At 52.5% G+C, this 27,173-nt stretch overlaps 9 protein-coding genes and 1 non-coding gene across 10 annotated transcripts; 7 read left to right on the top strand and 3 right to left on the bottom strand.

Moving 5' to 3' along the window:
• Positions 1–895: 895 nt before the first annotated feature.
• J4E85_004259 (uncharacterized protein) lies at positions 896–1,281 on the top strand (the record flags this gene model as incomplete). The annotated part of the gene is made up of 2 exons (XM_051468519.1): positions 896–1,169; positions 1,265–1,281. The coding sequence occupies 2 exons, from the start codon at positions 896–898 to the stop codon at positions 1,279–1,281; spliced, it is 291 nt and encodes a 96-aa protein (XP_051328111.1).
• Positions 1,282–1,419: 138 nt separating this feature from the next.
• J4E85_004260 (uncharacterized protein) lies at positions 1,420–2,414 on the bottom strand (the record flags this gene model as incomplete). The annotated part of the gene is made up of 3 exons (XM_051468520.1): positions 1,420–1,851; positions 1,930–2,303; positions 2,354–2,414. The coding sequence occupies 3 exons, from the start codon at positions 2,412–2,414 to the stop codon at positions 1,420–1,422; spliced, it is 867 nt and encodes a 288-aa protein (XP_051328112.1).
• A 592-nt stretch (positions 2,415–3,006) lies between these two features.
• On the top strand, positions 3,007–3,494 carry J4E85_004261 (uncharacterized protein; the record flags this gene model as incomplete). The annotated part of the gene is made up of 2 exons (XM_051468521.1): positions 3,007–3,156; positions 3,246–3,494. 2 exons carry the CDS (start codon positions 3,007–3,009, stop codon positions 3,492–3,494), a joined length of 399 nt encoding a protein of 132 aa, XP_051328113.1.
• A 426-nt stretch (positions 3,495–3,920) lies between these two features.
• Positions 3,921–4,985, top strand: J4E85_004262 (uncharacterized protein; the record flags this gene model as incomplete). Its single annotated transcript, XM_051468522.1, has 2 exons — positions 3,921–3,979; positions 4,193–4,985. The coding sequence occupies 2 exons, from the start codon at positions 3,921–3,923 to the stop codon at positions 4,983–4,985; spliced, it is 852 nt and encodes a 283-aa protein (XP_051328114.1).
• Positions 4,986–7,406: 2,421 nt separating this feature from the next.
• Positions 7,407–9,212, top strand: J4E85_004263 (uncharacterized protein; the record flags this gene model as incomplete). Its single annotated transcript, XM_051468523.1, has 5 exons — positions 7,407–7,567; positions 7,616–8,115; positions 8,168–8,487; positions 8,538–8,999; positions 9,057–9,212. 5 exons carry the CDS (start codon positions 7,407–7,409, stop codon positions 9,210–9,212), a joined length of 1,599 nt encoding a protein of 532 aa, XP_051328115.1.
• A 1,118-nt stretch (positions 9,213–10,330) lies between these two features.
• On the bottom strand, positions 10,331–13,544 carry J4E85_004264 (uncharacterized protein; the record flags this gene model as incomplete). Its single annotated transcript, XM_051468524.1, has 2 exons — positions 10,331–13,003; positions 13,053–13,544. The coding sequence occupies 2 exons, from the start codon at positions 13,542–13,544 to the stop codon at positions 10,331–10,333; spliced, it is 3,165 nt and encodes a 1,054-aa protein (XP_051328116.1).
• Positions 13,545–14,307: 763 nt separating this feature from the next.
• On the top strand, positions 14,308–16,266 carry J4E85_004265 (uncharacterized protein; the record flags this gene model as incomplete). The annotated part of the gene is made up of 5 exons (XM_051468525.1): positions 14,308–14,586; positions 14,636–15,013; positions 15,069–15,111; positions 15,159–15,880; positions 15,931–16,266. The coding sequence occupies 5 exons, from the start codon at positions 14,308–14,310 to the stop codon at positions 16,264–16,266; spliced, it is 1,758 nt and encodes a 585-aa protein (XP_051328117.1).
• Positions 16,267–16,668: 402 nt separating this feature from the next.
• J4E85_004266 lies at positions 16,669–16,769 on the top strand. The gene has a single exon. It is a non-coding gene; the product is annotated as a tRNA-Val (tRNA).
• Positions 16,770–18,570: 1,801 nt separating this feature from the next.
• Positions 18,571–22,531, bottom strand: J4E85_004267 (uncharacterized protein; the record flags this gene model as incomplete). The annotated part of the gene is made up of 2 exons (XM_051468526.1): positions 18,571–19,436; positions 19,486–22,531. 2 exons carry the CDS (start codon positions 22,529–22,531, stop codon positions 18,571–18,573), a joined length of 3,912 nt encoding a protein of 1,303 aa, XP_051328118.1.
• Positions 22,532–25,346: 2,815 nt separating this feature from the next.
• Positions 25,347–26,604, top strand: J4E85_004268 (uncharacterized protein; the record flags this gene model as incomplete). The annotated part of the gene is made up of 2 exons (XM_051468527.1): positions 25,347–25,803; positions 25,886–26,604. The coding sequence occupies 2 exons, from the start codon at positions 25,347–25,349 to the stop codon at positions 26,602–26,604; spliced, it is 1,176 nt and encodes a 391-aa protein (XP_051328119.1).
• Positions 26,605–27,173: the final 569 nt, after the last annotated feature.

The raw sequence follows: 27,173 nt of genomic DNA on the forward strand, positions 1-27,173 counted from the left end.
AGTTTGCAAAGACAAGTTTCGATATGCTGGACAGTGGTGATGGCTACGAACAATGTAATCAAAAAATGTGCTGCGCTTGCCGCATACAAGACTGAGAACATCGCAATCATGTGAGACTGGTACCTATGTATTTTGCAACGCATCCTTCAGATGGTGTCAGTTTCTAGATACAGTGTTCGTGATCCAGACGCGAGAGCCGGTAACGTACAGCTCGATGCTCTCTAGTAGTTACGATGCTTGACTTTGGAAAGGTTAAGACCCATTATGAGCGAGCTTAGCGATATGATTTCACGTGTTCAGATTGGAAGCTGCTGCGCAAGCAGCATGCGGAGAAGAAAACCGGGCTAAAAATGCAGGGCAAGATGGGGTGCGCAGGGGCTGTGCTGATCAAAGGAGGGCGCCGAAGGCAGGCACTGAAGGAGCGTTTTCCGCGAACTTTGTGTAGACATGTAGGGTCAGCGCAAAATTGTAAATGCTGCAAAAGCGATTGGATATTGGAAACTGCTAGACTACTTCACGGCAACATAAGTTTGTGCACCCCGGTAACCAGCCGAAGTTTACCCGGCTACCTCAAGACTTTGGCTAGTCCCTGCGTGGTACAGACCAGAAACGCTTTGTATGGCTGGAGCAATCACTGAGCCATGTTTGGAGAGCATGGTGGAGTCGGAACTCCATCCATATCTAAACCATGGTACTGAATACCCATGGAATTTGCGCATTCGCCCATTAGTATATAACACCCTGCTTCTGCTTTCCCTCTTAGCTTTCTTACCATCACACAAACATCTTACATCCAAGGGGAAAACAATTCAAGGATACCGCAAACCATCCACTACTACCAACCCAAAACCAAACCAACACACCAACAAAAAACCTCCCCATCACAACCAACAAGATGCATTTCAACACCATCATCATCTCCCTCTTCATCACCCTGGGGCTCAGCCTCCCCATGTTCCCCAACCCCCGCCCATACATCCCAAGCGGCATGGGGACTCTCCCCCTCATCACCACCAGCGACTTTGTTGTCGCACGGGCAAGCCCCAACGACGTCGATGACGAAGTTGTCATCCCCGACAAATGGAGGCACACTCACGGCAAACTGTTTGAAGAGACAAAGGCAGAGAAGGTGGTGGTTCAGAAGAGGGATTTGGGGGACTGCAAGGAGGGTATGTGGGGTTGTTAGGGGGCTGAGGCTATTGGAAGCCGGGGATGTCAGGGGTGTGGAAAGCATACTGAGAGTATACTGCAAAACCCTAATCAGCCTGGAGCCTACGTTGACGTTGGGTCACCTCCTTTGCATGGTTTCATCTCGATGTATGCTGCAGACCTATTTTGACTTTTCGTTGTTCAGCGTGACCTGGTAGCGAGATTTCAATACCACACATAACACACACGCACCCCTTGCACTATGTGTCCTCATGCCTTTGCCTTCTCCGCATTCAACTTGTCGTTGATAGGCTGAAGCATGTTCGTCATGAACTGCTCATCCAGATCTTGTCCCGAACCTACGCCTTTCGGTGGCTCCACACCCCACTCCGGGATAAGCCTCGTCCCCCCAAGAGTAATTTCCAGTACACTGCCACATGGGTACTCTTTCTTCTGTAGCAGATCCAATAAAGAAGTCGCGCATGCATCTGGTGTCAATGCCTTCTCCGTAGTCACGGAGTACTGCTTGAGTTTCGCGGCGTCAAATAACGGTGTTGCCACCGCACCAGGACAGAGAGTGGTAATCTTGACGCCTGTGAGGGACTCAGATGGCCCAAGAGACTTTACAAAGCCCACGACAGCGTGTTTCGTTGCGCAGTAGAGCGGAGCTGCTAGGTTGCCTGATATGCCGGCTACTGACGCCTATTCTGGTGTTAGACGTGCCAACATCGATTACGTGACGGCCCTTCGAGTCGACCCTGATATGTTGGTATGACTTACGATGATACAAACACTAGCCCTTTTGCCCTTCCCTAGACTCTTCCTGATAGCCAATCTCGTCAACTTGATTGGATGGTTCACGTTGACCTCCACTTGCTTATACCCTTGGTCTTCAGGGTCTTGCCAGAAGTTGGAAAACGGTGGGTCGAACAGTCCCGCGCAGATGGCGTATGCATCGGGAACGTCGTTCCATTGCTTTTCGCACGCGTCGAAAAGTTTGTCAAAGTCGGCCCATCGCGTCACGTCAGATTGCACGTAGAGAATGTTCGACTTGTTGGCAGCAAAGGTATCGAAGTCGGGTGTTGTTTTGAGGTCTGCGACAAGGATGCGTGCGCCGAGATCGTGTGCTTGCTTTGTCACACAAAGGCCGATTCCTGTTCATGTTAGACATACTCCTTTCCGACATCGATAGTATTCTAAATACCAGATGCACCTCCTGTAATGAGGAGTATTTTGCCGTTCAGCGGCTGGTCGATGGATGTCATGTTGGCTCCACGCTTAACGATCGTATTGTATTCCAGCAAGCAATAAGTCTTTTCCAAGGTTTGCCAGAAGCTGAAGTGCTCTGGTAGTTAATGTCGCTACTCTGTTATGCGGCTGTCGGATAATAGCTTCCGCGGCCTCGACCGAACATCGCCGTTCCTTTAAATGAGGGGCTACGGGTAACCGAACGCCCCATGGCGGGCGCTACCGGTACCCGTATGTGAAAAGGCCCTTTTGTTCATGTGTTGTCTGGAAGCTAAGGTTGTGCCAGCGATTGGTGATTGATCGCAGAGTCGAGTGGAGAGGTGGAGGGGTGGAGCACAATCCTTATCGTTCTACAGGGTCAAGGCGGGGCGTAATGAGCAAAAAGTAAACTGGCGACGTGGTCCGCAGCGACAGGCACAACAATGAGCATCGCATCGATGGTCCGGGGTAATCAGTCATGAAAGGGCACATTGAAATCGTGCATGCGGCAAGTTAGGATGGATGCCGATCAGGGTTCCTGCAGGCAGTGATGCGTCATTGACCCGGCATCCTCGTCCCAGCCACCCGTGGACGCCAGCCACATTCGCGACAACTCAAGCAACAGCAATAATGTCGACCGAAGAATTGATACGCATCACTGTTTTTGCGAACCGCAATGCTAAGCTTTCTGAAGATGAGTTCAATGACCACTGGGCGAACAAACATGGCCCTCTCATCACATCATGGCTGCAGCGTCACGGTATCGTCAAATACGTCCAAGTGAGCTTCCCCATCAGCTCTCCCTACTTGTGCAGCCCCTTATTATCTTGATGCTGCGCAATTCATCTACAAGTACTGATCATTCGAAGTATCACACTACATCAAGACACAAAGCACGCCTAAGCATGCCTACTCTTTCGTACGACGGCATGGCGGACTTCTGGGTGCGGAAGTACGAAGATTTCGAGAAGGCTTACGAAGATCCTTTTTACTTGGAGGTAGTAAAGAAGGATGAAGAGTACTTGTTCGATATGGAGAGCTTGCGTGTGACTGCTGGCGTCGACATCTGTGTCATCGAAGATGGAAAGGTGGTACAAGAGCACGCCCATAAATTCTGAATTGCCTGCTTGCGTAGGCGCAAAAGGAGATGTCACATCAAGATGCGAATATGTGAAAGGCTGAGATGCAGATTGGTTCCATCACCTCCATTCCGTGGTACTGATGGCCCACAGACGGCGAGCCAACCACACCTGCCGCATTTCATACAATTCGAACGCACAAAGCCGCTTTCCCAAGAGGAATATCGCAAATTATTCTGGGCACACTTTCCTACAAGGGCGAGGCAGGAGTCTTAATCCCCTGCTTCATCTACCACTCACTACCTCCCGTACACTTAGAGCCTTCATTTCGCGTATACGAACAGACACCGATAGACCTGGTCTCACAATTTCTACACATTCCGGCTCTTAAATTCATTTCTCTTTGCACTGTAGGTCAAACCTCTGATACGAAGACCTTTCCTGACAGCACAGGAAACCGCAAACATGCCCGTCGTCCTCATTCCCTTCTCAGTAGGCGGCAGTCGATTTGGCATGAGCGTCGCGTATGATGCAGCGACATTCCAACTAGACACGGCGACATTTCCCGATATTCACGGCTCAACCATCACTTCAACCCCGTCTTCCAGTACTTCGCACTCGAATCTTCAGACTTGGGCTGAGGTAGTGAAGCATGGCGTGCTACCCGGGTCGAAGAAGAGTAGGTCGTTGCGGAATGCAAGGCATCACGAGATATGCTTACAAAACACAGTGCCCAGATACATCAAGGGCGAGCCGTGGATTTCAGAAAGCGACGCAGTCGCAGACGTTTACGAAACCCCTGCCATCAAGCCGAAGTTTCACCGATTCCTTGAGTTGCCCACTGAACTCCGCCTCGAGATCTGGAAACTTGCCCTCGATGTCGATACGAACGTGATGGAAGTGCGCAAGGCAGTCAGGAGGGGCAATAACCCCGCTCGACCCGGGTTTCTTCCCCAGTTTTGCTATACATCGCGACGAACCTTCGACGAGACGGTCGCCACTGTCATCGAGAATTTGCAGATGATGATTTGCTCATACGCCGACAACCAGTTTGCACGCGCGTTTCTGGCCGTAGAGCCGTGCCGCTTTGACCTCGTTCGTCACTTGGACTTCAGGTTCTTCAGCCGCTTCAAGGAAGAGTTTGGTGTGAACGCTGATCTAGAATTTGCTTTCGGATGCAGGGGTCTGCGTACCATCAAGCTCAACTTCCACTACAGCGATCTGATCCGGCTGGAAATTGAGGATGGTTACGACTACTACGAAGACGATTTCACCCGTTACCCTGCCGAGGGTGAGGAGCTGTTCAACAAATACAAGCTTGCTCGGATATTGGACTGCGACGCGCTCAACGCAGTCATCATCGAGCACTCAGGGTGTTACTGTCGAATGGCGGTGGAAGCGGCCGAGGGCTTGGGGAGAATCATAGAACAGAAGTTCGCAGGCAAGGTCCCGAAGCAGATCGTAAAGCTTGCCTACACTCGTCAGCCGACGAGACTTCGTGAAAACAACACTTTTGGCTGGAGTGTATGAAGTACACAAATAGGGAATCGAGGGGGACCAGAAGTGCATGGAATGACTGGAGTGGACAAGAGAGTATTACGGAAGGTCTCGTGCGGTACGTAGGGCTCACGGACAGTGCGCCTGAATTAGCCCTTTGCAATTGATCAGCCTATATTTTGATGGTCAAGTCTCTTATCTTCTGGCGATACATTCTATGGAACTTCAAATCTCGTTTGGTCTACCTCACCGGGTGCTGTGGGGCATGCATAAGACACAATCCCATCACCATGTCTTCTTATAGCCCCCGTCCACTGAGTATGTGTGTCTGTGACGACAAGAAGGCGGCTGTGAAGTCGTCACGCTCGCTAATCTTCCGCTTTTTTAGATGTTTCGCTGAATCTCGTATCCGACAGAGTTTGAAGACTACTTGGGACTCTGTTGTTCGAGACCGCCATATTCTAGGTTGCTGAAGGGTGGTCGGAAAGTCCCTCTCTCGTTCGGTCGCAGAAACTCGTTACCGGAGACGAAGTAAGGCCTTGCGTCGGTGTGGTGTTCAAGATAGTGGCCCGCCATCTTGTCGAGAAGTCTTCCCATCAGAACGCGCATCCATTACAGGCGGCGACTGTGCTGTGCCGTCTCGTGAATTAGCTCAGAGGTGCCCTGAAGAGCACAGGCTCAAAGTCCGGCCCGTCGTTGCTGCTGGGTCAGTCTTCGCACCGTGCCACATCGCACTTTGTCGATGAAGGCTGTGAGTAGTGTTAAAATCTTGTTCACACAGAGGTCTCATCCATCACCGTGCCGCCTTTCCGCTCTCCGCTCCAGGAAGAATAGCATGCTTGGCGTGTAGCAATATTCCACCACAACGCCACCACCAGATGTGGCCGGCTAAATGTGTGATCCGCTATCGAGTGAGCTGCGCAGTCCCGGCTGACCGGGGCCCCGTCTTTGTCAGGGCAAGGCTTGGTATCAGGTCTCTAAGCGCCATCAATCACGACATGAGTGTACAACGCGAGTAGAGGACCGGGGTGGGGCGTTCTGCGATGGAAAGAGGGGCCCCACTAGCCCATTCGCTTGCGCATGAACAATATACTGTCGACTCCAACAGCTCGGCGCGTGGAACTCTCTACACACATATGCCTCCCAGGAAATTGAAAGTGTCGCATCAGTACGAGCACCGACCTCGCAATTGATTACTTCCATGGCTGCCGCCGGTGCATGCCGCCAAGGCTGCACGTGGCCTGCAACATAGCTCCGATGTGCACCTGGACACCGTCCCGCCTCGTCGCTTGCGCGTATCCACAGCGCGGCTTCCCCTCTAACCATTTGCACACCCTATCCACATGCGTACATCGAAGCCGTCTGAGCCTTATCGACGTCTGCCAATGCGAAAAATCATGGAACGACTTCGTCAGTACAATTGTTTTGTAAAGTCCAGTCACCGAGCTCCAGATCCGGCGCGCAGGCCCATTTATCCATCTTGGCTGGTCCTGGCATCCCATGGTAAGCTTGACCTACCGTGAGCGGACTCTTGGTTGGTTCGTCCAAGCCTTGAGTGCAGAACACCAAGAGGCATACCGGATGCTAAGCAAAATTATCCGCGGGACGAGTCGCCTGTTCAGATGGGGATCCAGAGCTATCGAGGCGTCTTACAATCAAGCCCGGGGGCGTCTCAAGCCTCAACGCTGGGCACAGCGGAATAGCAACAGAATCGGGGAACGCATGGCTTGATGGCGAAAATCACTCGGCAGATCGGCTTCGACATCTCATGATGAAGGGGTCTATCATCTGATGAGTTGAAGCAGACCGAGGCATAGAACCACCAGACCTCGCCAGCAGGCGCTTCTGCACATGTCGCGTCTTCAAAACGCAACATGCTGTTGTCCTATCTGGCTATCACGAAGTTAATATCAAGGCGCTTTCGAGGGCCAATGAATGACAGCAACCCGTGTCTGGGTCTATTGTCAAATGTGGTCACACGTTCTAGCGCCACCAGGTTATAGACTTCTGGAAGGCAGCCGAACACCCCATGGGGAGACAGCAATTTGCATCGGACGTTGGATACCTCCGTTGGCGGCCAATGCCTAGATATGACAAGACGGGACTTCTCTGTTCTTGTAAGTCTAGTCCCACGGCGCTACGGGCCTGGTGCCAACAGATCGCTCGGTGGAGATTTCTTGGTATCATCTTACTGGCCCTTCCCACCGTTGCTGTCAGGCAGTCTTCCTGCAAAGTGCGGTACCCATGTCCGTCAACCCGCGGTGGAACAAGCATGGGAGTATCTCCCATCCGGGGTGTGGGGTCGCTTGCAGTGGAGGTGGATCGAATATAAGTACTCGACGCCGGACGAGGGTCTTTCTCAACCCAAGGGACTTCGCCCATCAGTAGCACAGTCTACTTGTCCTGAACTTCGGTCAATCTTTCACTTTACAGTTCCATCGTTCTTTATTCAAGATGGTCGGTATGCACGTCGGAGCCGCCAAGGGCAACAGTGCCGTCCGCGAGGATGTGCCTGAGTTCGAGAAGGTCATTTGGTACAAGGACCCAAACATGCGAAAGCTGTTCTGGCACTCTTCGGTCCTTTGCATTGCCTCCGCCACTACTGGTTATGACGGGTGAGTGGAGTTTCCAGTAATGCAGCGGGATTTGCTGACCATCTTCAGCATGATGATGAACTCTTCGCAGCAGATGAGCAGATGGCAGGACTACTTTGATGAGCCTACCGGTAACCGCCTGGGTCTCATGAACAACATGTACAACATCGGTTCGATCGTCAGCTTCTTCCTCGTTCCCTTCCTGACCCAGTGGACCGGACGTAAGATTCCAATCGCCGTCGGCTGCTCCATCATGATTGCTGGTGCCCTTGTCTCGACCTTCTCTACGAACTGGCAGATCTACATGGGTGGCCGTTTCATCCTTGGTTTCGGTAACTCTTTCGCCCAGATGTGTTCGCCTATTCTTCTTACCGAGATCTGCCATCCTCAGCACCGTGGTATCTTCACTGCCGTGTACAACTGTCTCTGGAACTTGGGTGCTCTTTTCGTCGCATGGATCGCATGGGGTACATCCCAGGCGGACAACCACTGGTCTTGGAGGTCCATCACTCTTCTTCAGGCTCTGCCTTCATTCCTCCAACTCTGCTTCCTTTGGTGGGTTCCTGAGAGTAAGTCAAACTTTACACTGCATAACGAATATACGCTGACATTGCTTCCCAGGCCCACGTTGGTTGATCTCCAAGGAGCGCTACGAAGAGGCCCTGGACACTCTCGCCTACTACCATGCCGGAGGTGACCGTAACAACGCCACGGTTCAGTTCGAATACGTCGAGATGAGGGAGGTCATTCGTCTGGAAGCCGATGCCAACAAGAACTCCAGCTACGTCGACTTTGTCAAGACCAAGGGTAACCGATGGAGGTTGGCTATTCTCATCTCTCTCGGCATCATCTCCCAGTACTCTGGCAACGCGCTCTTCTCCAACTACATCAACTTGGTCTACGAGGGTGCTGGTATTACCAGCGAGAACCAGAAGATGGGTGTAAGTATCGCTGAAACGTTGCTGGGAAACACTTACTAACATTGCATCAGCTCACCGGTGGTGAACGTATCTTGGCTCTCTGTGTGTCCGTCTACGCCGCTACCTTGATCGACAAGGTTGGTCGTCGTCCCCTCTTCCTCGGCGCAACCACTGGTATGGTCGTCTCATTCGTCTGCTGGACCATCACATGCGCCATCTACGAGAACTCCGGCGACACCAATTCCGCAGCCGGTTACGCTCAGATTCCATTCGTCTGGATCTTCGGTGTCTTCTACGCTTTCGCCTGGTCTGGTCTGCTCGTTGCCTACGCTCTCGAGATTCTGCCTTACGCTCTCCGTGCTAAGGGTCTCATGATCATGAACATCACTGTGCAGGCTATCCTCGCCGTTGGTGGTCAGACGAACCCCGTCGCATGGGACAACCTTCCCAAGCACTGGAACTTGGCTCTCTTCTACACCCTCTGGATTACCGTCGAGCTTGTCTTCGTCTACTTCGTCTACCCCGAGACAAAGGTATGTACACTCCACTCCTGATCTACCCATGAGAACATTGCTAATCTTGTACAACAGGGTCCCACACTTGAGGAGATCGCCCGTATCTTCGACGGTCCTGCCGCAGTGGCTCCCGTGGACATGGATGCGATCGCCAGACAAGCTGCTAAGGAGCGCCTCAACAACTTCGGCGATGAGAAGGAGCCTCACGTCGAGCAGAGCCACGTCGTCTAGGGTGCTTGACTTTACTCGTTAGTAGTCGTGTCGCAGAAATAGGGGAGGTTGGGCTTCGTAGTTTTGGCATTCGCTACCCCTAGAGCAGTCTTTACTCCAATATACCCACTGCTTTGGTACACACTGTCTGATGCATTCTTGATCTCCCACGACAGGACAATGCTAGCGCGTCGGCCAAGACGCCAAGCCGTGCTAATTCTGTGCTCACCCCGCAATCATTTGAGCGATTTCCGCAGTCCGTCTCATTTTCTCAACCCGTCTTGGCATCCAACATTGAAGAGCCCTTCCGTGTCTGGCGCGTCAGCAAATTATCACTCAGCTCCATCAACCACCCTGATCCTTCTTTATCCGAATAGCAACTTGAATCACACCACCCTCATCTCCGTCGGTCGGTCGGACATATTACCTAGATACCAGCTTACTGCTCCCCAGTTGTTCCATCACTACAGTTACTCGGCACCATCTCCGGATGCAAGTCATACAAGACGGCAGTTGTGAGTCTACGGATCGGGGAATTAGGGCGCTGACGCCGTATGCATCTTCGTCGCGCCGTATCGCCCTACCTTAGAAGCGCTGCAAGTCTGCAGAGACCGTAGAGCTAAATACCCACCTTGCGGCACGCACGAGCTGGTCGATTTCTTTCGCTCTTGACACAAAGATCAGTCTCGTTGAAGTGATCGTTCACGTTGATTTATTATCGACATCACGACCACCATACGCGTCTAGCTGCCCAAGACTCAGGGTTTCGGCGTAAAAGGACGTAGACGTAGGACGGTGGCACGATGATCTTGGAAGCATCCCAATTGCTGCATGTCTTCAAACCTTTTATACCATACGTGCTCATACTATATGTATTCTATCCTGTTCCAGTGCGCGGAGAATCCTAAGTACTTTGGGCTCAGTGCAAGTCGTGCGAACAAGCTTGAAGTGATGAACATGTAATGACCAAGATCCAGAGCGAGACCCGTATGAAATATGAGACATGTCCACCTTCGTATGGTAACACGGTATCCGCCAGATGTGACTACTCGTCAAACATGCTATCTAAGATCATGTCGCTGTAACCCGCGTTCAACCCAAATTCTCCATCATCCCGCTTCGACATTGTCCACAGAACCTCACATCAATCCTGATCCATCGTACCGCTCCACATCCGGTCCAACCTCATACTGGGGCTGATCCTCAGCCTTCAGCGACTTGGGATCGATGTATCGACAAGTAAGCGCAAATCGCAACTTACCCGAGTGCTCAACAGCGTGCTCATAATACTTCTGTACATCCGCACCGTGCATGATGACAATATCGCCATGACCGAGCTGCATCGTCAGCGCGTCCCTCGCATTGCCTCGGTTGCTGAGTTTCAATTGCTTGGGAATTTGTTTCCTCCTCGCGTTGTACGCTTTAGAGTCTGATGTCTTGAGCGCATCGAGAGAAGGTTGGACTGCGAGACGAGCGTCGTAGTGTTCGCATCCTGGGATTGGGGCAGCGTCGTCGTAAAGACCAGCGACAGAAGACACACCATGGTAGTGACGGGCTTTCATGCGGATCCGCATAGTGCCAGGTGCACCCAAACTCAACGTTGCGATAGTTGGGCCGAGGCCGAATTCGCCGTCATCATGGTAGTTGATCTTTTGTTCTTCGAAGTATCCCAGTGCTAGAACTTCGTTGAACTCCTTCTCTTGCCATTCTTGATTGACTTCTTCCATGCTCGTCCCAGTCTCTTGTGTCAAGAGCAACTTGGCCGCCCAGTTCAAGCGACTGCGAGTGCTGGTTATTGGACGAGCGGCTCCATCGAAAGAACGAGATGCTGTCGCTGCGATGAATTTGTACGGCATGCCATAGTTGACTGCGAAATGGCGGCAGTAGTTTGGTCCTTTGAGCTGACCGTTCGGCATGGAGCGTCGCTGCAGTCCAATGTCCGTCTGTTGGAGCTCTTCGAACATGGCATCTGGTCCACCTTTTTCCTCAAGCACGGTCTTGTTGGCGATCATGTGTGTGATGAAGCCATTGACTCCGGGTAACTCATAGCGATTGATACGATATCCATGTTCAAATGATACCTTCAATCCTAAAAGAGGTGTCATTGTATCCCTAGACAGCGTGTAGCTGCTAGTGACTGGCCATAATGGGTCGTGAAGCGATAGCGCGGGGATGAGCGTGTGCGGAGGCGTTCTCATGTACTGGCATGCTACATTGGAACACTCCCAATTTGTCCAGTTCAGACGGGATGTGCAGCGTCCGCAACCAGGGCAAACGATACCAGACCAGAATGCGACGGATGTATTTTCGCCAGGAATAGAGTGTCCTGAAAGTTCAGCAGCGTTAGAGACTAGAGGGTAGTCGTGATCGTCGTTGTGCCAAGGAGTCTTCTGCTTGAGAAAGCGTGGGTCATATACCAAGGAGGCTTCTTTTGGCTCCTGCGCTGACGTGCTCGTTCCGGGTCCTGGTGTGGGCATGAGAATCTTCCAAAAGGCGGCGCAAGTCGGTTGTAGACACATCCACCCGTTCAGGTATATCTGTTGAGACTTCACGTTGCAGCTTCCGCATATCTTCTCGACTGGAGGTTGCAGCGAGCCAAGCTCTGCAACTTCCTGTGAATCCTTCTCCTTCCACCAGGACTCTTTCTTTGTGTTCAGCTTCTCAAAGCGGTATCGCACAATCTTGCTGTTACCACTCTTCTCAGCCCAGATATGGGTGGGCTTGAAATGATCCAAAACACAGTACTGATGCGGTGGCTTTGATGGGATGTTGGGGTTGTCGACTCCGGTGATGATGACGACTGGGTTGTAGTGAAGCATGCAGTTCCTCAAGCCTAGCGCAGCTGAGTCTTCAGATTGGTCCTTCTTTGACTTCATCTCACCGGAGTCAATGTCCTTCGCGAGACCACCACCTGCTCGTGAGATGACAACGTTAGTATCCATATAGTCGCGAGCATGCGCAACCTTGTCAAACATGAAGCCCCTCGCAAAACCGCCAGTTGAGTAGCAGGCGCTTTGGTATGCGCGATAGTAATGTAGCGTCTCGCAGATCTCTTGCCGTCCGTCGGCCCAGACTTCTGGTTGTCCGTGCGGTTCTGGCTTGTTCGAACCTCTATTCTGCTGGGCAATGAGTCGCTCGGTGATATCGGAGAGGTGTTTGTTGTCGGCTAGGTCGAATCCTTCACCGACGGGAGAGCCCACGAATTCATCGCAATCCGTTGTTGCTTCTGATTCCGCATACAGACTGGACACCGGCCCAACAAGGTCGGCACAGGGCGGTTTTGACTGGTCGGCGGCATCGCCAGCTCGAAGCCAAGCCTCGACCTGCCCGCTGCGATCTCGATTGTCGGGGACAGAAAGAGCCACGGAACAGTCATGCTTTTCGTGCCCAGCTGCGCCACACCTTCCGCAGGTCGAACCCAAAGGCAGTATGGGCTGGGCTAGATATGAGTCTTGTTCAGGCACCTGGCCGTTCCCAAGCTCAGCGTTCGACTTTTCATGCACGACACTCAGATCATAGTGAATGGCTGATTCGGGCGTAAGGTATGCGAAGCGACCATCTGCCTCCTTCGAAAGCATTGATGGCGGTGTTTGGGCGTGATTGACGAAGTCTGGGACGTTGCGCATACTGTCCTCCGGCGTATTTGGTTCCCATGCTTGCGATATGGGGGTCTGGCTTGAAAGGGTTTCTTGCGAGGCGGGCGGTGTTGCAAAATCCTGACTCGATGCCGGTACGGGATCCAGTATACGCTGAGCACATTGGCCTTGTCCGTCCAGCGGAAGAGAGGTCTGTGTGTTCTTGTAGGCGGAAATCTGTTTGCAAATTAGCTTGATGACCGAAGGGTCGGAGGGTTGTACAAACCGGAGTTGATGGCAAAGAACCAGGCGGGGACGATAGGTCACTACCGGAGCTTTCGTTGTCATATTTCCGGCTTGGCTGGCGTGTGAATGTGGTGACTGGGACTTTGAGACAGACTATCAGGGACTCTTTCTCCGGTAGTTGTGACGAGCTGTCGATGCCATTGGCAATTGTGTCCGAAGGTGCCGGAAGCTCAGCCTGAATCTGATGAGAAGCACCCCTTGCTGTAGCTGAACCTTCCTCCGTAGATGGATTGGCCTTGGCCGAGGTCGCTTTCTTCTTCTTGTGGGCTGACGGCTGAGGCGGTGCATTGATGTATCTTTCCGGAGGTTTCCTCACTCGTGGCGGGCGTTGAGAAGATGCGCTTCCATAGTTACCGAGATCTTTCTGGAGTTCAGCGGTCCCTGATTCGGGTGTGGTTTTGAGTTGCTTCGCGCCGGGTGCACCTTCCCAGTCGGAATCGCCGTCGTCAGACTTGCGCTTTGAGGACGCCATGAGAGATGAGTGACTCGAGTAGTGGTTTGCTGTAAGATGCGTGTTGAATATTCAGTAACGATAGCTGAAGCGACAAGAAAGACAATTGAAGTCTAGAAACAACAGATTGAGGTCAGGAGTGGCAGGTGATCGGATCGGGTCATGCGGACAATAGGAATTCAATTCAGGTTCGTGCGACAATAGGAAGACGGCTGCACAGAGAATCACGGAAAACTCTGCTGAGACGCTCTCACTTGAGCGACGCAGTGAGAGTGGGCAAACGTTGGAGATGGTGACAGTGAAGAAGGCTGCCAGCGCGGAGGCAGGGTCGAGGGTGGCTCTTGCTGTACTACGTCGCGATAAGAGCGACTTCCAAGAGAGCAGCCAAACCTGGAGAGATTCGTCATGCTTGCGACTCCTGATTATACTCGGTCCCGAATTGCAATAATTTCTTTCTGCGTGTCTGGGTCGAGGAGGTGAGTCGTGTTTTGGTGGCTCCGAGCTAGGGCCGGCGTTAAGGAGAGGTTTGGCCGCTTCGAGGCGTGACCTCGGTACCCCAGCTTTCCCCACAGTTGGGGGCTGGCAGTAGCTGTCGGCTCCGACAAGACACGGCATCCGATGATGCTAACGTCATTCAGGAAGATGGGCGCATGCGTTAAAGCTGCAGTTTTGATTCTTCCTTTGTCTTCTCCCTGCATCGCCAATTGAGGCTTACTATAGGTGAGTTCCTGCATCCGTCCCAAGACTTCGCGCACAACTGACGTACGCGTAGATATCGCCCAACATGCCTTTCAATCCTCCTTCGTGGGTGCCGCAGCTCCCCTTCGATCCGCCAGACTCGATTCCCATCTGCGACTTCATGCTCGATGAGCACTATGGCCGTCACCCGCTCGGCTACTCGAACGACCCCTTCACCTGCGGGTTGACCGGGAAGACATACTCGTGTTTGGACATGCGAGACCGCGTCGAGGCTCTCGCCCGAGGCTTATCAAAGGAGCTTGGCTTCAAGCCTAACGAGGCGACTGAGTGGGACAAGGTCATCGCTGTCTTCTCCGTCAACACGGTAAGCGTCTCCAGGCTGATGGATTTACGAGGATACTGACGTTGGCTAGATCGACACGCTTCCATTGGCATGGGCTACCCATCGTCTGGGTGGTATCCAATCGCCCGCCAATGCTGCCTACAGTACCGCTGAACTCGAATACCAATTGAAGAACTCCGGCGCGAAAGCACTCTTCACCTGCGTCCCCCTCTTAGACACTGCGCGACAGGCGGCGAAGAACAGCGGCATCCCCGAGAATCGCATATACATACTGGAGGTGCCCGAATCGTTCGCTGGCAAGAAAACACCAAAGGGGCTCAAGACGGTCGACGATCTCATCCGTGAGGGCGAGAAGCTTGACCGTCTGCCCAAGTTGGACTGGGAGAAAGGTGACGGAGCTCTGCGGACCGCGTTCCTTTGCTACTCTAGCGGTACTTCAGGACTACCGGTAAGCAGTAAATGTAATGTACGTATGCGCGACTATATGCTAACATGTTACACAGAAAGGTGTCATGATATCGCACAGGAACGTCATCGCCAACACAAGTAAGTTTGTCCTCATATCGCATCAAACACTAGCTGACCACAAGCAGTGCAAATCACTACCTACGAGAAGCCGTACAGAGACACCATCATTAACGACGTACGAAATCAGTCCGACTACACCGAGATCGCCCTGGGCCTCTTGCCCATGTCGCATATCTACGGCCTCGTCGTCATCTGCCATGCGAACGTCTACCGTGGAGATGGTGTCGTAGTTCTCCCCAAGTTTGAGTTTGCGTCAACTCTGCAGGCCATCCAAGACTACAAGATCAACTCGTTGTTCTTGGTCCCACCGATCATTATCCTTATGACCAAGAACAAGCCCCTGCTCGATAAGTACGACCTCAGCTCCGTTTGGTCCATCTTCACCGGAGCTGCACCATTAGGACAAGAGACAGCAGAAGATCTATCCAAGATCTTCCCTTCATGGAAGATCCGACAAGGATATGGCCTCACAGAGACATGCACCGTTGTTTCCTCATCCTCCCCTGACGATATCTGGTTCGGCTCCTCCGGTTCCCTGCTGCCTAGCATCGAGTGTAAGATCGTTACTATTGAGGGCACTGAGATTACTGGCTACGACCAGCCTGGCGAGTTGCTAGTCAAGTCTCCTTCAGTCGTGTTGGGCTATCTGAACAACGACAAGGCCAACAAGGAAACGTTCCAAGATGGGTACATGCGCACCGGTGACGAAGCCGTCTTCAAGAAGGGAGCGAATGGCCACGAACACGTCTTTATCGTTGATCGTATCAAGGAACTCATCAAGGTCCAGGTACGGTCTCTACTCCCTGTGAAAGACATTTTAAACTAACAATATCCTAGGGCCACCAAGTCGCACCTGCAGAGCTCGAAGCACATCTCCTAACGCATCCTGCTGTAAACGACTGCGCCGTCATCCAAATCCCCAACGAGAAGACCGGAGAGGTACCGAAAGCTTTCGTCGTCAAATCACCGTCAGTCGGCCTCGAAGAGAACGACCGCGTCCTCGCTCGCGAGATTCAGAAGCATGTTGAAGAACACAAGGCGCGATACAAGTGGATTAGTGGTGGTATCGAATTCATCGACGAGATTCCGAAGTCGCCGTCTGGAAAGATTCTGCGACGGTTGTTGAGGGACAAGGAGAAGGAGAAGAGGAGGTTAGCAGGCAGCAAGCTCTAGACACCTTTACTAGTGAGGGGCTGTTGATGCTCTTGCGATGCTTGTTGTGAGTTGTTTCCGCGTCCCTGTTCGCGATATCAGATACCGTTATAAGTCAATATATTCTAGTTACCACAACCACCTGTTCTACATCCTGTCAATATAACCTGATGCAGTGAGGATGTATACTAGTGTAAGCTCCAATGAAGACGCGTTGCCTGTCGTACCAGGGTGCTTCTGTAGTAAGCTGATAGCTCCCCACCCTGCCAAGTGGGTATAGCTCCAGCAGCTGCCCACATTCAACCCCCCCTTTTTGCCCTAGCGAATGCACAAGTTCAATTCGTGCAACTCCCTCAGTTTTGCTGCCAGCGCTTCCGGAACAACTACATAAGTCTTACAATTTCTCAGTTTGCTATAAAACAGGGCTCGTTGGTGTAGTTGGTTATCACGTCAGTCTAACAAGGGGCCTCAAAAGCCACCAGTTAGGACACTGAAGGTCCGGAGTTCAAACCTCCGATGAGTCAAGAGGAGCTACATTTATTGTAGTGCATTCGTTTTTTGTTGCAGGGGAGGGCAGTGAATAGGCGTAGGCGGATTTGGACTTTTTTTGGTAGAGTTCGAGTTGGCGAATGAAGACACACATTTCACTCCAAAATACCTAAATCGATGCTTCAGAGGGACATATCACGTAGTTTCTGATTTCTGTCCATTCATGTTTGAAGGAAGTGTTCGTTGGCAGGGGTGCGGGCAAAAAGGCGAAACTTCGGCACACGAACTTCGAGAGTGCGATGTAGCGAGCCTTACGCAACACAGCAATTTGTTCTAAATCAAAAGGCAAAGATGGTCGTAGCAGCCTGAGTAATACATTTAAAGGGATTGACGAACTCTATCATGCGCATGTAGTAGGCAGGAGTGTACTTTGTGATAAGAAAATAAGAAGATTCATGTCTGTTGGATACTCAGCTATCCCATCAACGTAACATGCATCTTAGACAATCAGAGGCAATCTACATGTGATGTTGTGATGCGAGTAAAGCTGTGCCTCCCGATCCCGGCATACATCGGCGTCCTCGCACCACTCTCCAGCAAATTCTCACCGCAGCCCCACCACGGCCCAACCACGCAAACCACCAAGTCTGTTCCACACTTTTTTACACATCTACATAATCCGTAATATTTTTTATCGCCCCATCAATCAGTCAAGCAACTCGCTTACAATCGGTTTTGTAGTGTGCGTAGATCCTCTTCCTCACTTACCAACTTGCCCCCGCTAATAACCATCCAGGTAGCGGTTATCACTCCGGATTCTGATCTCAAAATCAGTATCTTCCGGCAACCCCGGTTCGATTCCGGGCAAGACCTCTCTTTTTGGATCCGTAGAGGCCTTAGGTAGTGTAGGGAGACGTGGTGGTAGGCGTGGTGGGGTGTTGGCGGAGAATGAAGCTTTTTTGGTTTCGGCTATGTCAGACACCCCAAACGTTTTTTTGAACAGGAATCGGAGCATAGTACGAGTTCAGCAATGCGCCACGGATCAATACGTGCCTCCGCTTTGTTCAAGAAAGGATCCGAACACTGTGGAGCTTGCATTAAGATACGAATATGCAAAGTAGGTGGCCTAACGTTATTGTAGGCTCCAGACCTGTTTAGTTTTCCCCTTGGTGACGTGATGGTGTGCACTGGAGATCCAGCGACGCACATTAGAACATCACATGGAGACTGGTCAAACATCATAGATAGCGGTATTGATTGTAGCATTGTTCAAACTACCAACTTGGATCATTGCCCCTGAGGCTAACCCCTGCCCATCCCCCACCAAGTAGCGAGTGAATATCGCCTAGGCTACACCTCCAACCAAGACAAAGTGGATATAGAACGCTCGTGCAAAGGAAAAACAAGCAAGGGAATAAAGGTCGCTCAAAGACCACATGGTAAAGGTAGCGAGAGGGGTATCAATGGTGCGCAGCAGCGAAAGCCGGCCGAGAGAAGAAACATTACAATAGGCGGTACGAGTGATAAGATGCGCGCGAGCACAACCGCTTTCTAGCCTTGCAGTCAGGCCCCTAGGGTTTGTTGAGCGAGTGGGAGAATACAAAAGGTGGGTCGAAGTAGAGTGACGGTAGGAAAGATGCAGACGAGGTACATGGGACCTCCGCACAATGACGTTGAGTCGTATGGGTCGTTGCCCTAGTAGTGAGAGAATAAGACGGTACAAGCGAAAGATGGAAGACGTTCGAAAGACAAATGGGCGACAGGCGGTGGAAGACATCCGAGCGACCGTAACACATGCCCGTCACACGTGAGCGAGTCGTAAGTGCAGTGCGTTGTTTAGAAACCACGGAAAGGATCGTTAGCGTCGAAGTCGAAGAGACCGCCGCCTCGGTTCGACTGGTCGCGCGTGCTCGCGCTCCACTGGCTGCTGCCGCGTCGGCGACGGTGCTGCATGTGCGGTGCTCGTCCGCCGTAGCTGCTCAGCTGCTTGGGGTCGCCGAGAGCGTTGTCGATGAAGGCTTCCATGCGGACTGTGCCCATGGTGTCGAAGAAGTGTTGACGAGTCGATGTGCTGGCTTCTGAGGTTCGCGAACTCATGGCGCCGCTGTTGGGGTTGTAGACTGACGAAGGTACTGATGGTGGTACGCCGGCACTGTACATATCAGATGATACGTTGGAGTAGACCGATGGTACATGCTGGTGCGAGAAACTGCGAAAGGGGACAGTTGGAGGAGGTGCGCTCGGTCCGGTAGAACTCCTCTTCCTGCCGTGCTGTGGCCCACGAGGAATAGTTGGAGGGCTAGCAGAGTCTGGCATAGCCGTTTCGAATCCAGCAAGAGATGGCAAGCTAGGCATTGGCTCATCCTGAGCTGCGTAGCGAGCCATGACTGGGTTGGTCCTTCCCTTGGCGAGACGCACAGAGTCCTGAACACGGCTACGGCGGAGTGTCGCACCTTGTTGACGTTGGAGTGTTTCGTCGACCGGCGGAGGTACGGGTGGCAAAGAAGTCAGATCTGGCATGGGTGCGCTCGAATGGGCGAGGAAAGAAAGGGCCGTCAGCCAAAGGTAATGCCTTTCGCGGGACGATGTGGTGAATTTGAGTGCGCGAGCAGGAGTCAGGATGAGGATAGAGCGGTTGAAGAGTGTCTCGTTCTTCGGGGCAGGACAGGTGTCGGCGACATCGAGAACAGACTGGATGACGACTAGTGGTATGTTAGTAGATAGAAAATGACATGGACTCGAGAGACTTACGCTTGCGACCACTCTTACCCATCAACGCGGAACCAGTCGTTGGCTGTTTGCTACTCCACAAGATGGCTCTTTCATATGGAGAGATCCAGACCCAACGCTTGTGCCTCACACCATGGCTAGCCAAAGAAGCCTCCTCTGCTGCTCGACTGACATCCACCGGCGTGTCAGGGCCACCAAAGGTCTTCCTCTTCCGCACATACTTCCACATGAACTCTCCAATCATGGCTGCAGCGATCGCATCGACGACACTAGTGTGCGAGACAGAAGTGTTGGTAGATCCGTTGGCTGTGTAGCTTGTCGCTGCGGTTGCATTTGATAGTTGGTGTCGGTGGCGGAAGCCACTTGCGCTGGCAATGTCGCTCGGTAGTGGAGGGATTGAAGACGTGTCGGCAATGCTCGGAGTCGCAGGCAGTGTGGGTGATCTGCTGCGAGAGCGTGCGCCCTTGGAGACAGGAGCAGCAGATCGCACCTTGCGTAGGCTATCTTTCCGCTGATGCTTCACGCCATATGGACGGCGACCAGCGTACGAGCCACTATTGCGAGGTGTTGGGCTTTGCGAACCTTCGCTCTTGCTCACTGGCTTGTTGCGGGAGCTGGATCGAGTAGGAACCGGGAAGGGTGGCTTGGGAATGTTGTGCGCTGCGGTTCCGCTGTGGATCATGGCAGATCGTCGGATGCTGGGCTGGCGGCCGATAGAGTTACGCTGTGCCTTGCCAACTCTAGAGGGTTTCTCCATCGAGCTACGCTTAGACGCTATAGATACACTGTTGACAGAATCCTCCGATGGCCTAGGCATGGGCGTTGATTCCTTGTCTTCAGGAACAGGGGTAGGTGGGTTCACTGGCCGTCCGCTCTTTGCATTACGCGATGAAAGCATTGGGGTAGAGAACTGTGGGCTCCTATAGTCGTCGTCGCTCAGGTCCGCGTCGTCATCCTCTTCATCAGACGAAGGGCCGTCGAAACCGGCGAAAAGGCTGCTTGTTCGGAAGGGTCGGTTGAGCATGTCTGAATGAAGCTGGCGTGACAAAGGTCCGTTGTCGTTATTTCCTGGGTAACGATTCTCAATCTTCTTCTCGGCAGCCTTCTCAAGACGGGTAATGAAGTCCTGGCGAGACGTGGACTTGAGAGTAGAGTTCTCGGCGTCACTAGAGTCCTTCTTGATTGTCTTGACGTGATCTGCCTCAGGCGTTCCAGGCTTAGAGGTTATAGCAGAAGGAAGGAGATGCGCAGGAAGCTTCACAGCTCTCTGATCAATCCTGATTGGCTCGGTCTGCATGCCAGTCGAAGACATTGGAGCTATCAGGTCGCCGGTGGTTTGAGTCGAGACAGTCTTGGTTCCTGGAGGAAGGATAGGGGCCTTGGGCGACGAAGGAGCAGATGTAGGAGCATGGATAGCAATAGAAGGGATTGTTATCGGCGCTGGCGGTGGCGCTCTGGTAGGCTTTTCTGGTACTACTTCAGGCTCGATCGGCGAGTCTGTCTGCGTTGCCGTAGACACGAGCTGAGTTTGGTAGACTGGTGACAAGGGTGCTTTGTCTGATGGCTGAGGAATCCTAGGCGTAGGTGGCGGACTGAGAGGCTGTTCGATTGTCTGTACCGAGCTTGAGGTCGTTGTGCAAATTTCAGGGCTGGCTTGGACAGGCGGGCTGGAAGTCAAGGGTACTGAAACACGCTTCCGACTTTGGTTGGCCTCAACCTCAGCAGCAGTAAATGGGAAATCATTCGACTTGGTCTGGACAGATGGCTCAATAGTTTGCGACGTCGCTTCCACCATGACCAACTTGGCAGGTGATGGTGGAGGCGACGGTTGCACACCGGTGTCGACATAGATTGGTCGCGTTGGCGGGAAGACGAGAGTAATATCGCGAGGCGTCAATGTTACTGACGATTGAACCGTTTCATATGACGACTTCCGCGGCTCGGTATCATCGGCAGCCATGACAGGGCTATCCCATGTAACTTGCTGGGTATCGCTGCTTAATCCTAGAATGCGCTTTGCTTTTTCGTCAGGTAACATCGACTGTCGCGACTCGCGGACTCTTCGAGCCCGCATTTCATTCTCAGGGAAGTCGTCCGAGTCAAGCTCCAGATCATCCAACTCTTCCTCTTCTTCATCGAATGTGAGCTCGTCTGCAAGACTAAGACCGTTGCCTCTGCCATATCCATCAGAGCTCATCAATGACATCCGGTAGCTGCGTCCAATGCTCCTGTAACTGCTGTTGCTTCTGTTCCTGGAATGACGTCCAAGACGTGTGGATGACCTTCGCTGTGGCGATGAACGTACGCTTCCTGCGTCGCTCTCCGGTATACCAGTGTCCTTGCTCGGGTCTTCTGCCTCACTTTCGACACCAGCCTCCTCATTGGCAGCTTCTTCCTGGATAGCGATCTCGTCCAAAAGCATCCTCAAGCGGGTCTCTGACACATGAACACGTCGCTCCAGGATTCGTTTTTCTCCCGCCCACTCTTCTTTTTCGCGAGCCCACATGTCGTGCACCTTGGTAGAGTCGTCATCTTGGCTTCTTGTCCTCTTTTCTGCTGCAGCTAGTTTCTCTCGCAAGTCGGCATTGGTCTCCTTGAACTTGTCTCTTTCACCTGCAATCTCTTCTAATGCAGCAAGTGTTTCGGTCTCGAAGTGCTGGAGCTGGCGTTTGACGGCTTTGCTTTCCTTGTTGGACGAGGAAAGCTGTTTGGCAAGGGCGTCGTTTTCGGATCGCGCGGTGTCTAGGTTTGTCTCCAGATCATCGATGAACCTGTGTTTCGAATCAAGTTCCCGGCGGAGATTCAAGATCTCCGAGACTAGATTGGCATGCAAGGTTGGAGTAAAGCGGCGGGGATCCAGAACTGAGATACTCTCGTCGTTGGCAGCATCGTCCCAACTGGAACTGTTGTCGTGTGGAAGTGGAGGTGGTGAACTGGGAACATCGCTTCCTGGTGTTTCGTGTGTTGAGGTTCTTCGGGATAAGGAGCTGTATGGAGTTCCAGCGGGGGTGGGAAGCGGGTGGTTGGTCAGGAAGGTTTCCTGGTCGGAAAAGTAGTCGGTAGCCATGTCGGGCGTATTGTCTAGGCCAGGAAAGTATATTATGTAGTAGGGTGTTCAGAACCACAACGAAGTGGTGCTGTAGGTATGTATAGCTTAACACATGCCTGCAATAGAGTCAGAATATGTCAATGGCGCGTCTCCTGTTGCCGTAGCCAAAGGTGTCTTTGTAGAGTCTCTGTCGACGCGCTTCCACAACTGATTGTTGTAACAATAGCGATTGTATCGACCACCAATAGACCTGGCAATGGTTCACGTACCGGTCGATTCGTTCGTACTACGATCGGGTATTGAATGCTAGTTACGTGGGATAGCAGCGGTTGTCCTCAAGGATAGTGGATAGCGTCGGATCGGATTACGTGGGGTAGATATAGCGACGGCAGCGTTCGGATGGTCTGGATACTGCAGTAGAAGGTCAGTACCAAATGGCTTCCAAGCAAAGAGTCCTGTCGTAACGAACAGGTCCAGTCACGAATCAATAGCGCGTACTTACGGTTCAAAGGAATGACGTGACAATGGTGAAAGTCGATAGATGGAGAAACGTGCTCAACTCATTCCATACATACGATGCAAATGAGATGAAGAAAGCGACTAATGGCGCGTGCTAAAACACTTTTGATGGTAAGAAAAGAACTGTCAAGCAACGGGCAGCGGGCCCTACGAGAATGATACCCGTGTGTCGTCAACGGCACGGAGCGTAGGGAGGAGAAGGAGGGACAGGCACAACTTGAGCATGAAATCGCTGTGATCGCCCATGCATCAGCTAGGATCCCGGAACGCAGGCACAAGTCCGCACAGTCCAAGAGGAGGCGGGACTATGGCCAAAGGCACGAATAGGATTCCTGGGATCAATCAAACCCCATCTGTGCCTGCTCAAATTTGTTTCGATGTCCGAGTCCATCTGCTTATGCACATCTCCGCACTAGCGAGCACAAGTATCCCTGCATGCAGGCTGAGCCGAGGGTCCCCTGGACTACAGGGACACTATTGGCTCAGGCCATCCGCTTTCCGCTTTTCAGCCAAGCGTCATTGGCTGCGCATTTAGGTCCAACGTTCCCTTAAATGCGTCCCGCGACGACGGCCAATACCTTAGCGAGGTGAAGGAAATGACCCGACAAGGGGTAGGTGGTAACGAATGCGGGTGGCAGCAACGGTGTTGACGAAGGGGGTGTGACAGATGCGCGAGGGGAGCAGCATCAGCAGATGTGAGGCGCAAGTTCATACGACCCTGGGCGCAGCTGGCTTCAGACGAAAGTTGCGTGGACGGTAATTTGCTAGATGGATATTATCGCCGTCTAAAGCTCCGCGTATGCCTTGCCCTATCAGTGATTCTGGACGCCTCCGGCGTAGTCTGGCGTTGTTGATGAGCTGTGATTCAGGGTTTCAGCCTCTGCCCACGCCGCAAACTTGGCCCACTGTGGAAAGCTTTGGACCAAGTGGCACGTTCGTGTCCCGGTCCGAGCTATCAAACTCTCGATGGCGCCCAACGCTCCGGTGCGCCAGTGCGGTACCGTTAAGTTATAGCCATCGCCTGTAATTAGAACATCGATCTTGAGACTTTGATCACGTTTCGGTCTGGCAATCCCATGCCTGTTGGAAGCCTCAAAAAGGAGGCATATATGGATTGCCATACTGGTAGGCAGTTGCATGAATGAGCAGCCTTATCCTGTACTGCCGAGTCAGGTGAGAGTCAAGCAGAGGTAGTCGACTTCCTACTTTGAGACGAAAGGATTCATCCGTGCGCTCTTGGCGGTGCAAAGGAGCCGAACTCGAGTCCAGATCGACGACGCAATTCTACAAGTTGAAAGTAATGGAAACTTGAGCCTCAGAGTTCTTTTTGTGAGATGCTTAGTTATCATGCCAGAGTGTATTTGTAGCAGTCCTCAGTCATGGTCAGTCGGGTAGTCGAGTAAGGAATTCGGCACATGTGAAAGTTGAGGATCGCAGGCCGTCTTCTTACCCCAACAAATCGAGAGCAAGATCCACGCTACCATGACGTTTGATCTCTGGCCAGGCTGAGCCTGTCGAATGGGCAATCCCCCGCGGACGGGAAGGATACAGTTTGAAGGCGTCGCGCGACGTGCAAGTGGCATCCTGAACGCGATCGATTGACGTTTCGTTGAACGCCTCCAAATAAACAGCCTTGCCATGTGGTGGAAGTGCTCGCAACCATCATTCTGAATCGATACTTCGCCGATGGGGTTCACGAATAATGGACCCCGAGTGTAACAAGGAGTACTTGGTCCACCAGCGGAGAGTGGGCCTGATGTGCGGACAGCTGAGGGCGCAATACGGCGGCCTGGCAATCAACAGAACATTCTATGATTCCACCCGACACGCGACATAACAGCTCACGATCCAACTGTCGCACAATGTATGCCTCGTCAGGTGTCAGTCGGTATTGCTCGGCCCTACTGGAACTCGTGGTCGTCTCAGAAAAGCAAATAGGAGATTTGCGTCGTAATCGGCTACAGCGCCCTGAACCTTCGGCGTCGACGAGAAGCTTAGACGATATAGCATGACGCGGAAGCGCCGGTGCCGGCTCACCCTATTTTAGCGTGCCCCTCTCGTTGTCCTGCGCCATCCCTTCTTGCTTTGCTCTGCTAGCTTGTAGGCGGGTGGCTGGTGGTGCCCTCTGACTGGGTTGTCTGCTCGACCGCAGGCAGCCAGTGATTGCAAGTTCAGACGTCAGGGTTCCCGAAGCCAGCAGCCCCGCCATTGCGTGACTAAGCGACTATCCGCCGAAAATTCGAGCAGACAGTCACAGCGAGCATATCGTGATATTTGCGACAATAGTTGTGAATTCCTCGAAACAACAGGCGACATGGCGCAAACAGATCAAAATGGCCCACCGGCGGCGTCTGCAGATTTGCCACCAGCAATGGCTGATGTCAAGTCGAAAAAAGTAGACGATTTGCTGAAAGAGATGAACCGTATGCCAATCTTCATGACCAGTCTAGATGAAACAGATGGCGAGGGAGGCGAGAACATGGCGCTCGAGGCGTTGAAAGCGATGGCGTACGAGGGAACCCGTGCGGAGATCGCTGAGAACTTCCGGCAGCAAGGCAACGAATGCGCGCGGGCAAAGCAATGGACAGACGCGAAAGAGTTCTACGACAAGGCAATAGCGGCGCTCAAAGGTCCACAAACAAACCCTGATCCAGATGCGGAAGGTCCGGACGTTATTCCCGTAGAGCTTGACGAGAAGGAGGAGGCGGAGAAGGAAAGGGCGATTGCAGAGGCTGTCTATGTCAACCGAGCATTATGCAATTTGGAGAAGAGTGAGTTTGCAAGCACACCCTGAAGACAGGCATTGTGGCTTCTTCACCAAAGTTTCGACTACGGTCTGCTGACACGCGGCAGAAAACTATCGCTCTTGCATTCAGGATTGCGTATCAACGCTCAAGATCAACCCCGCAAACGTCAAAGCCTTCTACAGATCAGCCACTGCTGGTCTAGCACTAGACAAGCTACAGGAAGCAGCCTGGGCTTGCGACAGAGGCCTGGCCCTAGATGCCAACAACGCCCCCCTCAAGGCCCTCAAAACCAAGATCGATGCTCGGAAGCAGTACATAGAATCCGTTGAAAAGGCGCGTCGCGAACGAGAAGAAAAGGCTGCATCAGAGCGGTTAACACTCAAACTCGCCTTGAGGAGCCGGAATATCCTCACGCGGAGCACGGAGAAGCCCCCAGATCTGGAAGACGCCACTGTCAAGCTGGAGAACAGCCTGGATCCTTCCTCAACACTCACGGTGCCAGTCATACTGCTGTATCCCATGCACTCGCAGTCTGACTTCATCAAGGCGTTCTCTGAGAAAGAGAAGCTAGACGAACATCTCGAATACATTTTCCCGCTGCCATGGGACGAGAAACACGAGTACACCATCGACAACGTAGAGTCCTACATGGAAACTGCAGCCGGCGGTCTGATCAAAGTAGGAAAGAAGATGAGCCTAGGCAAAGTACTTGGAAGCGGAAAGCCAGAGATCGTCGACGGCCTGGTAACGATAAGCGTGATACCAAAGGACAAGGCAGCTGGTTGGATAGAAGAGTTCAAGAAGCGGAAAGGAAAGACGGCATAAGTGGGTTCAACGCACATGCTCGGCAATCCCGAGGAGCGCATCAAATAGAACCGCTCACCGGACCGAACGATGACGATGTACGATGTCTAGACGAATCGACGATATAAATGAACAGACACATGCAAAAAGCTACGGGCACCAAGTGCCAACCCCTCACATCACTCTCCGCTCTAACCAATTCCACAAAATCTCCGTGGTCTCCGTACATGATCGCTGACGTACCTCCCGCACCGACCATCCACAACGTGCATCGCGTACAGTATCCCCACTGAATCACTACCCTGACCCGTGCTGTCCTGTCCGAGGAGCTCATCGGGCAAACCGGCTATATCAAACCACTTTTATGAAGTCGACACCAACTTCGCCCAAATAGTATACAGAGGCTAAATAGGACTCTGACCACCTTCCAGATCGTGTTCCGCCCGTACCCTCCAGCCCGGTAACGGGATGCATGCACGAACGAACGCATCGAGGTGCATTGTTTTCTGCATGCGCAAGAACGACTGGCAGCGGCTACGTGCAGCAAATGTTTCATATTGACAACGGCTTCCCGCTGCCTAACTCAATTT

Source organism: Alternaria conjuncta (genome assembly GCF_024043145.1).
Source record: "Alternaria conjuncta strain BMP 0040 chromosome Unknown scaffold_5, whole genome shotgun sequence".
Taxonomy (NCBI): Eukaryota; Fungi; Ascomycota; class Dothideomycetes; order Pleosporales; family Pleosporaceae; genus Alternaria; species Alternaria conjuncta.